Raw genomic sequence first — 14,344 nt, 5'->3', positions numbered from 1 at the left:
GGGGGGCTTATACGCGGGCGGGGCCTTTGACCGTGCTTTGTTCAGTTCAACGAATTTCCCCACCCTTTCAGAACAGGAGAGAAAGGACACCTCAAGGTCACGGCTTTGTTTACAGAGCCGTCAACTTTCCATTCGTACTGCGTCCTTTAGGGGTGGCCAAAGTTGTGTTGCCCGCCGTAGACGACTGGTGCGGACATTATGCGAATTTTTAATTTTTTCTTTTAAGGATATATAAATAAAGGGGGCGGACATTACGCGAGTGAATACGGTACATATAACACAGTTGCTTACTGATACATAAAATTAAAATACAAATAATAAAAAGTATTCTTTAAAAATATTTACCGGTACTTTCCTTCTCTGACCATCTGTAAGAATACTTCAATGCCATAAAATACAAGAAAGTTTTAAGTTGTTTTAAAACAATATTCAAAACATGTGTCTTTTACCTTTCAGATTATGTGTTGCAGAACTATTCACATACCTTGTCATTTACTGCAGACCATAGCTAGTGAAGAATTACTTCACTTTTTTGAACCTAAAATGTTTTAAAAATCTAATAAAAAATGAAAATTAAGTTTGTGAGCTTTGTAATTTTTTAATCTATCCGTGAATATATTTTTAACGCTCTTGTTTTAAACAAATTTTCTATAGTTTAATTTATAATTTAATATCCGCACAGAAAAATTTGCTTTGATAAAATTTTTTGGAATTTTACAAGATGCATACCTTTAAAAAAATAAAAATAAATAATGACTCTCATTGTACATAAGAGTAAACATTCTTGCCTGCTGGAGCTGGCGATTGTTGATGTGTGCCAGTAGTGCCGTGGTGGCATCGCACAGATGCAACATGAGCCGATGGAGCCAGTGCGCGAGGGCATCATCTCCAAGGCTAGACACTGCGTTCTCCACGCTGTGCCACAGGCTGACAACCCGCGTCACCAGTCCTCCGTCCGGAGGCGTGGCCGTCATGCTGCCAGCGACCGCAGACAAACTGCACACCTGCGAGGTGCATTCTTGTTTCTGACAGACAGCCTATATTTCACTTGTGATTAAAACACATTTTAATAAAGCTATCACTACCATATACAGTAGAACCTCGAATTCACAATCCCCTTATTTGCACTTTCTCCTTAAGAATTATTACAAATCAGTTTAGCCCGGCTAAAACACGACCTGACTTCAATATCCACAAAAACATTCTTCAAAAAATAAATTTTGTAATTTTAATAAATGTTTTGATTTTTGACGTTACGTTTGAATTTAGATTGTTTTTATTAAAGAAAAAGATGTTTATGTAGATTTATTTTTAGTTTACACAAAAACCAAAACACAGTCCCTCATACATGATGCACAACAGTTCACAGTTTCCATAGCAACAACATATGAAATTTTCCTTGCCTGAAAAAAATTATAACGGTTCGTTATATACAAAAAATAAACAGTTCAACGCCGATTGCAAATTTTGATGATTTTATTTTAATAGAATGATGCACAGACGATTCCAAACACTTTCAAAAGAGGTTACTCATTCAGTCCACATACATCTGCCCGTCGAAAAACTGCTGGTAGCTCGCATGACGAGAAATTACCGGATAATAATCGCGTAGATTGAGTCCTTCAGTAATGTTTTACTGCAAGTACAAAAAATGGGACGACCTCGAAGAGAACCGCACCCAGCGAAAACGAATTCCGCCCCGAGCCAACATGCCTACGAAGGTGGCCGCAATTTCTAATTAAATTATATCCAAAACAAAAAAAAAGAAAATTAGGTTGATTTAAATATAGGCCTGGCTCCGACCACCAACGTGAAATGATCTCTTCGCAAATTACATGATAATTTAGCGAGAAGCCATCGAACGCGACCTACTCGTCCAGCGTTCGACAGACGACTGGTGATCTCATGAACTCGTCTCCTCCACGCAGGGAGTAGACGTCACATGACCTCACCGACCAATCACACGCACGCTTCATTCACTCTTACAGATACAAACCAATCACAGAACAAGTTACAATACATGAAAAAACCTTTTACATACACAACTCTGGGCTTCCTCTGATCTATCTCTTTTCAATTTCACCTCGAAATCGGGGACTCCCATTCTCGTTCTCTCTCCCACACCGTGAGAGAGCAGTTATCACTCAGTTCCCATGCAGGGGGGGGATTACCATCTTTATCTCGGTTGGCGGGGAAGCACTGTTCCTTTCTCACTCCCACTTACAGGCCTCTCATGCCTCTCTTTCTAACCATCACACAAGCCCAGACACAGTCCCGTGATTTATAATTATATTACAACACGTTAATACAATTTAAGAACAATAATTATAATACGAATTACTTTACAAAATTAAACTTATTGAGAAAAAACCTGAAAAAGTAGGCCTAAACAGGTAAAAATCTAGAACAGCGACTTCTTTGTGAATAATTACATAAAAATTACTAATGATAGAAAATGTCTGTTAAAATAAAAAATACCTTCTTAAAACACATAGCAAGTGAAAAATATCAACCCTAAAATACATGAAAACGGTAAAATATAATTAGAAAGACTTTTTAAGAAATATTTACATTCATGAAAATAGTTTAAAAGAAAAATTATTTAATTAGGAGGGCAGGGTTCTGCAACATTACATTACCCCCCTAACTTTTTAATTAAATTAACACTATATTTAATTGAAAAGTTACAAAAGTGAAAAACTAACTTGTACAAAATAAATACAAAAACATCCTGAGAAATAAATGCATCCAGTTGTTACTACCCTTGTTTATAAAGAAATTCAAAAAACTGTTACTTAAAAATTGCAACAACCTCAATTCTTTTGTTAAAAAGCCAAAAATTTGAAAACATATCTCTACTACAAAATGTCAACAACTCTTCACAAACGGTTATCTCTCTCTCATCAGTGCAAAATACAAATAACTTTGAAACTGGTTTCTCTATAAGCTTCAAGCAGACACCCCTGGTCAACGAAGAATCTTCAATAACAACAAAAAACTCTGAACAACTTACTTTTACAACTGTGGAAACCTCAACACCAGCTGCAATAAACTCCATAACTACCTCAACGACGACGAAAAATCTTAAACTCCAGGAATTACGTCTCCATGACTACCTCGACGAATACAAAACCTCCAGGAATTACGTCTCCATGACCACCTTGACGACGATAAAAACTTCTCAACAACGATAAAAACTTCTAAACCTCAACGACGACAAATAACCTCCAAACAAATTATCTTCTTTAAAATCCCTTAAAAAACCGCTGTTACTCTGATTCTCTGCTGCTTCTGACAAACTCCTCAAATCCCATGAAATAACCACTTTAACCCACAAATCAACCAAAATCTCCACTCTTCATATCTGCACTAACAAAACTTTGACAACACTATCACTTCAAAACTGTTGACACAAAATCTTCCTATATCCCATCCAAAAAAAAAACTTCTAAAATTTTAAGATTCTTCACAATACCATCATCATAAATTCAACCCGTGGATAACACTTATTTCAAATTTATAACTAGACTGCTCAACATTGATAACCCCAGAAATACTAACTTCTGAACAGATGCATCACTTCCTAAGACTCAGAAACTAACATAGTAAACTTTCCACCACAAATATAATTCCAAAAAACCTTAAATTAAACTTTAAACTTTTTTATAACTCACTACCTTATCACTCATCATATTCAAACTTTCTTATTAAAAAGTTACACAACCTTATAATATTTACACCAAAATACACACAAACTTAATTCTGCATTAACACACTGAATTTCCATTTGTTGACATTATGTACTTACATCTCTTAGTATCATTAACCATTATATAAAAAATACACAAAAACATCATTATCACACATAAAAAAAAAAATACAGTTCTTTTTCCTCCAACTTCCTTCTCAATCATTCCTAACTCCTTCATTCCTAGCTCCCGAGCTAGCCGAAAGGTAAGGGGCGCCCAACTAAAACCCTTTTAGCTGCTAGTCAGCTCGGCTAACCTATTACACAAAAAAATCTACCCACAAATTACATACAGTTTTTCCAAACTCCTCTATCATTCCTTCCTAGCTCCTGAGCTAGCCGAAAGGTAAGGGACGCTCAATTACAACCCTTTTAGCTGCTAGTCAGCTCGGCTAACCTATTACACATAAAAAATACACAAAAATACTCGAAGTTCTTCCAACCTCTTCTATCCTCATTCCTAGCTCCTGAGCTAGCCGAAAGGTAAGGGGCGCTCAATTACAACCCTTTTAGCTGCTAGTCAGCTCGGCTAACCTATTATACATAACAAATACACAAATATACACTGCACTTGTCATTACACATCAAATTTTAATCTTTACATACCTCTCTTAATTTTCCATAAACAACAAGTTGACAATTCTACAGTCATGGCATGACAAATACTTCATTAAGATACAGACGTATGCTTATATTCTTCAAAAACAAATTACATGAACCAATGCCCTTCCTTAGGTTTCAAACAATATCTCCCCTTTCAGCAACAACAGCACATAAAATTAACCTTGATGAGGGGTGGGAGCGACCAAGGAGAAGGGACTCACCCTTGCAAAAAAAAACATCGGACTCCATGCCGGCAAACATATTTAAAACTAACCTCCTGGCCCCCAGCTGCCTCAAAAAACACATTACACCAAGAAAAATACCTTTGCTGCATTATTTAGGACAATACGAAAAATTCACCTAAATTCTTGCCATCATGAACACACAAATGCTTCTGTAGCTTCAAAACTCGACGACTGTTATGCATTAACGTTTAGTATTACACTTCATACCTTTAATATAGGATGTTGTCACCCTGTCATCAATTCAAAACAAACATTTACCATTACCAATATGTGGCATTTTAATTTAAAATATTAAACCTTTTCAAAAATTCTTTCATTTTCCAAAAACATAGCTCATAAATTTTAGTTAACATCTTCCCATGATACCACATTAAACAACCCAAACATTAGCCAAGTGCAATGCAATTCTCATAATATAAGTATTTCTTCACATAATATTTAGTAACTGTCTACTCAAAAAGAATTTATACCATTATTACTATACTGTTTCAAAACAGAAAATATTCACATTAACATAGTTATTTATCTTCCTTCTCTTTAAGAATCTTGTAAAAAATTGCTGCCATAAATCTCATTCGTGCATTCCTATATTATACTATAACTATTCTTTAAAAAATACAAAAACTCTATACAATACAAAACATTATTCAAAAGTACACAATTCAACAAACAAAAAATCTGAAAAAAGAGAAAAAAAAAAATGGCAAAATTTGCAAAAAATTTAAAAAACATCAAATATGACACAACTAGTTTTGACTCCACCCCTCCATCTAGGCAGTGGGCCAAACAAGTCAAAACACACTGTTTCCAGAGGTTGCATCACCCCTGTCCATTTATCATAACTTTCTTCTGCCTTTGAACAGAACAAAAAACTGTTTACTATCTCGGCGATAGTTCTGTACACATGCTTCCACACAAAAACCCTCTGATCATGTTGCACATTTTTTCTCACATGGATCAGTGCGAAAGTTTTGGTTTGTAACATATTCGGTACACACAACCCACATCTTGGTACATTACCGCTTACACTTGGAAAAAATCTCCCTTTTAACATTTCTCCGCAATCTGCAAAAGTCAATTCACCGATTACTTCCTCAGCAAACTCATCCTTAAGTGTATCTGAGAACGTTTGCATTTCATTTTCTACTTTTTTCATCTGTTTACACAAAAACCTGTTCACATGTCCATTAACTCTACATTTACTAATTTTTTCAACCACATTGTCCAAACATTCCCTGCTTACCTCATCTAGGAATTTTTCACATTTATTCCCAATGTTTACATGTTCGTGTACATCACGCCCAATACTTTCTACACTTTCTTTTGACACTATTATTTTCATTTCACAAGTTCCTAAATTAGTTTGTTCCCTTTCCACCTGCATTTCTGCCACATTATTTGCACATTCATCTACTTTGTTTGTACACGTGGCTACCTGTAAATTAAATTTAATTTTAAAGTCATCAAGTTTGTTCTCCACCCTGCCAAATTCCTGTCGCAACTGTGTGCCTATTTCGCTCCTTAACTTCGCAATCTCTTGTGAATTTCCTTCTATTTTGTTATTGATTTCCTTTTGACCTTGAGCAAGTTCATTCTGTCCCTGTTCCATTTTCTGTTTTATTCCTGTTGGCATGTAAAGCTCTGTTCAATTTTTTGTGTCATTTCCTGTTGTCCCTGTTTCATTTCCCTCATCATATTCAATAACAATTGATCAATTGAAACCGACCCCCCCATAACCTAAACTGGGCTGCTAATTGTGTGAGATTCCATATCTTGACCTCGTTCGGCAGGATGTTCCATGTTTACAAGTTTTTCCTGTTGACATGAAAAATCCTGTTCAATTAAACTTGTCTCCAAATTTGGATTTGACTGTTCGGAATTTTCTACATTTTCCTGAAAACCCATAAAATCTGATTCGCTGCTGTTCGTACTAGCGTTATCCATGTTGACATACACAAATTACCAAATTTTACACAAATACAAGTTAAATTCTCAAAACAAATACAAATAATACAGTTTTCTTAAATTTTCCACTTGCTATCATCGGCGACTCATCCCACGGTGTCCCGCGAAGTGACGATCTCGAAGTCCCGCGATGCGACAGTCCTGAAGTCCCACGGTGCCTTGGGTCGCTCTGTCCCTCGAAGTACCGTTTTTCGTCGTTTCTCCGGAACACTTCACTCGCTGAAGCCGCTCGTAGACTCTCGTCGCGGACAAAAACCGCCTTCGCCGCTCAGCTGCGCCGATAGTTCTGGAAACACTTTGCCGTTTTCTTCTAAACTGTTCATTATTTATCGTAGATTGTTGTTATTTGAGGTTATCGTAGTCGCAAACTTGTTTTGAGAATGTTTATATTTTTTATTTACTGCCGAAAATGTCCGTCTTAACCTCAGGGTCGTGTCCAAATTCAAGCCCCGCGGCCGGCGCCAAATATAACGGTTCGTTATATACAAAAAATAAACAGTTCAACGCCGATTGCAAATTTTGATGTTTTTATTTTATTTTAATAGAATGATGCACAGACGATTCCAAACACTTTCAAAAGAGGTTACTCATTCAGTCCACATACATCTGCCCGTCGAAAAACTGCTGGTAGCTCGCATGACGAGAAATTACCGGAAAATAATCGCGTAGATTGAGTCCTTCAGTAATGTTTTACTGCAAGTACAAAAAATGGGACGACCTCGAAGAGAACCGCACCCAGCGAAAACGAATTCCGCCCCGAGCCAACATGCCTACGAAGGTGGCCGAAATTTCTAATTAAATTATATCCAAAACAAAAAAAAAGAAAATTAGGTTGATTTAAATATAGGCCTGGCTCCGACCACCAACGTGAAATGATCTCTTCGCAAATTACATGATAATTTAGCGAGAAGCCATCGAACGCGACCTACTCGTCCAGCGTTCGACAGACGACTGGTGATCTCATGAACTCGTCTCCTCCACGCAGGGAGTAGACGTCACATGACCTCACCGACCAATCACACGCACGCTTCATTCACTCTTACAGATACAAACCAATCACAGAACAAGTTACAATACATGAAAAAACCTTTTACATACACAACTCTGGGCTTCCCCTGATCTATCTCTTTTCAATTTCACCTCGAAATCGGGGACTCCCATTCTCGTTCTCTCTCCCACACCGTGAGAGAGCAGTTATCACTCAGTTCCCATGCAGGGGGGGGATTACCATCTTTATCTCGGTTGGCGGGGAAGCACTGTTCCTTTCTCACTCCCACTTACAGGCCTCTCATGCCTCTCTTTCTAACCATCACACAAGCCCAGACACAGTCCCGTGATTTATAATTATATTACAACACGTTAATACAATTTAAGAACAATAATTATAATACGAATTACTTTACAAAATTAAACTTATTGAGAAAAAACCTGAAAAAGTAGGCCTAAACAGGTAAAAATCTAGAACAGCGACTTCTTTGTGAATAATTACATAAAAATTACTAATGATAGAAAATGTCTGTTAAAATACAAAATACCTTCTTAAAACACATAGCAAGTGAAAAATATCAACCCTAAAATACATGAAAACGGTAAAATATAATTAGAAAGACTTTTTAAGAAATATTTACATTCATGAAAATAGTTTAAAAGAAAAATTATTTAATTAGGAGGGCAGGGTTCTGCAACATTACAAAATTATTACGTAATTTACTAATTTTATGATGCCTGAATAGTTCTTAATCCACCCATACAAATCACATGTTGAGAAAAAGTCCCGATGTCGCTTGGCGTCGACGGTACAATCAAGAAAAAACGTGTCCTTGGGATGGTAGCTGAAACAACATTAGTACAGCTCCATCGTGGGCTGAGTGCCGCCGACTGTAGTCATAAAATTTCTAGTTCGTATTTCCAAAAAAAGGTTACATACTCGGCGCTGCCCGAACCACAGTTGTAAAGTCAGTGTAACTTAATGCATTATTAGTAACTGGCATGAGCCACTACCTACATCGACCTACTTAGTCCACATCAAGCAATGAACTAATGAAGCAATGCAACTATGTACAACTATGCAGGGGGGAAGGTAGCTAGCTGCCTGGCTCCGTCAGCCAATCACCACAAAGCTTCTTCATACAAGGACACAGTACTACACAAATTACATTATACTCACATCTAGGCATTTCTGTACAGAACATACATAAAATTACAATGTCTTTTCTGATTTTCACTAAACCTTGATAAATATATCACCTTCCATGGGAACTAACACCTGGTAATTTTACCATCATAATACATACAGAACGCGCCAGTACGTCTTTGTAACTGATAGTGATAAACTACCATCTAATCATCTAGAAACATAATATATAATTAAAAGCTTCTAATTGAACACAAACATAAAATATAGGCATGAAAACAATATTAAAAGAAAAACTACTGAAAATGCATTTCCGCAAATACTAACGCAGCAAATAATGGGAAAATAAGTAAAAATGCAGTTATGGCTTTTTTCTATAAAATAACTAAATATCAAAATTGATTATCAGAGTATTATCGGTGATAAAAATAATATGACAAACCAGGTCACTCTGACCTTGAAGCTATATATAACCAGCTAAATAGCTGATATACAGTAAGTCCTCGGTTTACGTCGGGGTTATGTTCCTGAAAACCGCGACGTAAATAGAAACGACGCAAAATGAGCCATGTTTCATGCCACCGGCCGGCCACGGCCCAAGGTCGGCCGGAAGCGCTGGCATACAGACGTGACAACGGGCAATTTTATCAGCAAATGACAACCGACAGCGTGGGAAACAAGTCCAACTAGTACTTCTCAGCTTTATAGAATGGTTATTTAACCAGCTGCTTTATTACCTTTATTGATTGAAATATAAAAAACAGATATATAGTACATACTGTACGTAATATAAACGCATAATGCATTCAAAGTGTAAGGATACAAAGTGGTTTAGCGCTACACAGATTTTACTTTGAGTCATTCGCGGGAGAAAACAACTGTTTTCTTTTGGAGGCTGGTAAGAACAAAGTCAAAAGAAATGAATACATACAATAAAAGTACTATAAGTATGACAAACATTGAGAGCCCTTGATTTAAAATAATCACATGAAGTAATAAACACCTAAAAGAGGTTATACAATAGCGCGGCGCAATTCTTACAATTTACGTACGGGAATAATTCTAATAAAAATCAATGTAAAATATTTTTCATGAGAAACACTACTTTAAATTTAAGTCGCAAACAATATAAATTATATCATTTTACGTAACAACGGCACGTTTAAAACTCCGGCCAACTCAATGATATCATAGCGACTGAAGTGCCAAGGAGTTGGACGAAAAGGGGTAGGAGAAAATGCTGTGTCGTTGCGGGAAGTAGATAACACTTCTACGTGCGAGATACGTGGGTGGCCGAGCGGGCGGGCTGGTAGTATTGCATCACCGCGCGGAGAGCAGAGGAGAGCAGGAAGCGTCCCTCATGATGTATGATAAGATAAGGCGGTGAACGTGTAGCTTACGCTACATAGCATAAATTAACTACCGAAGGAAACAAAGAATTATAAACTAATTATATACGGTGTTTTGGTTAAAATAAAGATTTACGGTCATTGTAAACAACGTTATTGTGAATCGGCGACAACTTAAATTGAAACATGAGTACTCAAACATTAGCGACGTTAATCCGAAACGACGTAAATCGGTACGACGTAAATAGAGGACTTACTGTACTTGTATTGGAAACACTGTTATAAGAATACTTTGCAAAATAATTTTCACAACAGATATTTACTTATTTTTATCTAAAAATGATGAAAAGTTGCAAGTGTTTATAATCATACCCCATTAGTATGTCCAGGCATTCCCACAGACACTAGGCATTATTAGAAGAGCAAATATGCAATAAACAGCAACCTATGCATCTGCTTGCAGCTCCTGCTTGTTAATATTTGCATAAAAACTGTTAAGTTTTAGCGTTGCTTGGACATCTTTAATTGTTTACTTACACATATGATCCTCGTTGAATATTTAACCTGCTATTCCTATGTTCAGAACTTAATATTAATGGTATTTTTAAAAACATAATAAGTGGTATTAAAAAATCAAAAGTGCTATTTCACCAAGTTTCTTTTTAATCATTAATTTTTGGAGCAAGGTGGCTTAGTGGTAACAGACATAAGACCTGGGTGCGAACCCTGGTCCGACCATGGCCATGGCTGGTATAGTCGTGTGTTGCTGCAGTGAAGCAGACAAGTCCCAGCAAGGCTCTCACCACAGCCTCGTAGAGGTCCACGGACAGAGGCTGCTCCAGCCAGGCATCGACGCAGCTCGCAAAGTGCCCCTGCAGCTGGCCGGCGACCCTCGTGGGCAGCAGAGCGGGCGGGACGACTGCCCACACGCCCAGGTGCTCCGGGACGGGGAGGACATCTGGAAGTACCGCCACGTGCTTGGCCGAGAGCAGCGGGAACAGCCTCCTTAGCAGCGATACGAGGAACACTCCTTCCGGCCGGCTCTCCGCCGCTGGGAGGCGCTCCAGCACCGACGATAACTGGCACACGTGTTGGAAGCACAGGTCGGCGCTGCCGTACCTAGAACAGTAGCACCACTTTGCTACGCCTTACACACCTTCAGTTTTATTCTCTTAACTAGATATCATTGGTCTTAAAACCAAATCTCTTAGTCTTAGTACACAAACTATACAGGAGAGATAAAAAAAATCCAAAACCTGTTTCTCCAATCTCACTACTCATAACATTATGCTGCCTGCATTTTAGTTTGGTCAGTGACTGTTGGATTTCATTCAACTCTATGGTTTCAGTCTCTTAGTGGGTTACAGTGCTTTTCTGTGTTATTTTGGTTTTATTGTAATTCACCATATAATCTTGTCTCTAGTTATGATGTTTACTGATCAGAGAACTAATTTGAAGCAGAAAACTGACAGGCATATAATACTCACAGGCTGGCTAATTTCCAATACCAAAAACTGGTACCAAAACGCACCTACGCACCTGGCTACGATACACCACAAGTCAGTGGCCAGCAAGGCCTTCCAGGCATTGGCTTGCAGAATGTTCTCCAGCAACACCCCCTCCACGCCAGGGAACTCGCCGACAGAGACGGACATGACGAAGCCAGCGAGGTGAGTCAGCAGATGCTCGTACAAGTCTACCATCCTCTGGGGCTCTCCTCCCGACATTATGCCAGGAATTTGCAGGGGCCACGACAGTTCCAGGTGCACTGCAACAAAACACAGCACAACCTGTCACTTCCATTCTCCGTACTTTCACTAAAGTTTTGCCGTAACTGATACTCAGCAAGCAAGCTTCTTGGATTTGTGTAAACCACACACTCTTGTGCAGCTTTATTTTTATAAAAAAATAACCCTTTTTAAACAGGCTCAAAATTAACTTTAAATTAACCAAATAAATATCAAAAACAAATGACATAGTTTTTAGTTTGCTTAGAAATGGGACTGAACCATTCACTCTATGTTATGCCAACATCAGCCAGTATTAATAACATGGCCACACAACTAAGCATAAAAGATTTCACTTGTGACAAGTGTGTTGAAAGACAACACAAGATAAATATGCCCTACAAACAGCTTACTTACAACTGCCAACTTTTTGGAACACATTCCTGAAGATATTATTTTCATCATTCAACCAGAACTTTCTTGTATTGTTGTCTGCGTGAATAAGCTTCTTCAGCACAGCAACAGAGAGCAGCACTGTGCCCAAGTGTGATGCTCCTGTGCCAGTTTCTTTCAGCTCAATACCTTCAAAATATTTCTGAAACCCACATAAAAAAAATAAGTAAAAATTCTATCAAAGAGAAAAACCATGCAGTGACACTTCTTTCAAACAGACAGGAAAAAATGGCGGATCCAAGTGTGAGGGTACCTTGAAAGGCTAAAACCCCCTACCCTTTTTGGAAATTTAAAAGAGTGAAAATTTATGTTCTGCAAAAATATTAACAATACAGTAGAATCCCGCCGATGCGACCCCTCACGGTTTCCGGAAAAACGGACTTATAAACGGAATGGTCGCAATAGAGAATTCGGGCCAATTTTTACCCCCCCCCCCCCTTCCCCCCGCCAAATATATCTAAATACATAAAAAATCGCCTTTGTTCGCATACATTTCATATTCAAATAGTCTATGGTGTAAAAAAGACAACTTTTTAAATTCATATTACACCTCGGACTCGCATACCCCGAACAATGGGTTCCAATAAATACTATGCTAAGTGAATTCGCGTCGCGCGAGTTCGGCTATGCTAGCCGGCTGGTGGTTATTTTCGTTCAAAATTGTGGCGAAGGAACTTGTGTGGATCAGGTAGAAAACATTCGGCTATAAACGAAAGATATAAGAACAATGCTATCCTGAAATGCTGTGACATGTTTTTGGAGTAGATAATCACAGCGACAGACCAACAGGATGCGCTGCCGCCCTTGCCGTCAGCGATGTTTATTTTGACAGCTCAAGCAATTATCTTTCCCACGTCCCTTCGCAGCGTAAAAAAAAAAAAAAAAAAAAACACGTTGGAATGCAGATGGAAAAGTAACTATGCAGTAAAATATATATATTTACGGCCCTGCTAAATTTTTCTATTCAATAAAATTCGAGGTATTAGTGATTTTTCAGCAGAAACTGCTGTGTGATGAATAAACAAGTTGTATCATAATAACTTAAACTTATAAAGTATTTATTAATGGCGAAGGACAGTCATATAAGCCCATAAAAATATTTATTTTACCGAGAATGGACTATACAACCTGGTTTTTGTCGCACGCGGTGTGGTAGGGGAGGAGAATGCTGGCTGGACGAGTTTCTTACGCTCTCGCAGCAGCTACCACAGCGGCTTTTCGTGCAGGCGGGTAAGATAACATGACAGCTGAGACGTCTTTTCGTGCGATAGTGGACGCGCCGAGCTCGGCTAGACACTGCCGCGATGACAGTCTAGAAGGGTGGTATCTATTTTTAGCTGTCTTTTGTATGCCTGCCTGCTTACAGTACAGCTCTCGCCAAGATAAACGTGAACACATAGCGCCCAACAAAGTGTAACAGACTTGTTTTTCAGCCGATTTTACTCAAATTTTCGACTTTCTCTGCTCATATTTTCACGGTTTCTCAAAAAACGGTCGTATAAACGGAATGGACGCATCAGAGGGGGGTCACATCGGCGGGATTCTACTGTATGTATAATACAAATAAACTCAGCCTTAAGTTGTGATGCAAAAATACATATGTAGTATTTCAGGTCAACATTATGTACAATCTCACTTTAGATCAACCAAATCATTGATTAACCTCTCTTTAATCACAATAATTTTGTGACATTGAATGTTTTACAAAGGGTAAGGTATACACATATTTGGCACACTCAGCATCTACCTGAGTTTGTAATAATCAATACTGAGATTCTGCAGAAACCCCCAACTGCTCATAGGCTTCACATGAATCTAATCATTACAACTTCTGAGCTTAGAGTAGATAATGTAGTTATTTTTATCCATATATAATTTGCAAAATGTACGTGAAAATTAATATTACCTGCAGGGCAAATTCTTCTGAGACTTTGACAAAAAAAAAGTACCTAACTGAGGATGCATATCACCAATTCGATGATGGTACGTGGTTGACTACTTACATATAGGATGATTCTAGGATGTAGATTGTTGGTTTTGAATATTAATCACAGACATTCATAATAATACTTCAGTTTTAAAGTTTATTTCTTGCCACACACTATAATATACCCTTACTG

At 37.9% G+C, this 14,344-nt stretch overlaps 1 protein-coding gene across 6 annotated transcripts in view; it reads right to left on the bottom strand.

Moving 5' to 3' along the window:
* LOC134542061 (FIGNL1-interacting regulator of recombination and mitosis-like) overlaps positions 1 to 14,344 on the bottom strand; it is a 50,522-nt gene that overhangs the window by 2,073 nt on the left and 34,105 nt on the right. For all 6 annotated transcript variants that reach the window (XM_063385968.1, XM_063385951.1, XM_063385941.1 and 3 more), the window contains 4 exons: positions 12,189 to 12,366; positions 11,584 to 11,812; positions 10,848 to 11,163; positions 789 to 1,004 (listed from right to left, as the gene is read on the bottom strand). In XM_063385968.1, coding sequence (XP_063242038.1) covers positions 789 to 1,004; positions 10,848 to 11,163; positions 11,584 to 11,812; positions 12,189 to 12,366 — 939 coding nt within the window. The remainder of the gene's footprint in view (positions 1 to 788; positions 1,005 to 10,847; positions 11,164 to 11,583; positions 11,813 to 12,188; positions 12,367 to 14,344) is intronic.

Source organism: Bacillus rossius, chromosome 1, assembly GCF_032445375.1.
Source record: "Bacillus rossius redtenbacheri isolate Brsri chromosome 1, Brsri_v3, whole genome shotgun sequence".
NCBI classification, from domain to species: Eukaryota; Metazoa; Arthropoda; class Insecta; order Phasmatodea; family Bacillidae; genus Bacillus; species Bacillus rossius.
This window is presented reverse-complemented; position numbering and strand designations above follow the sequence as displayed.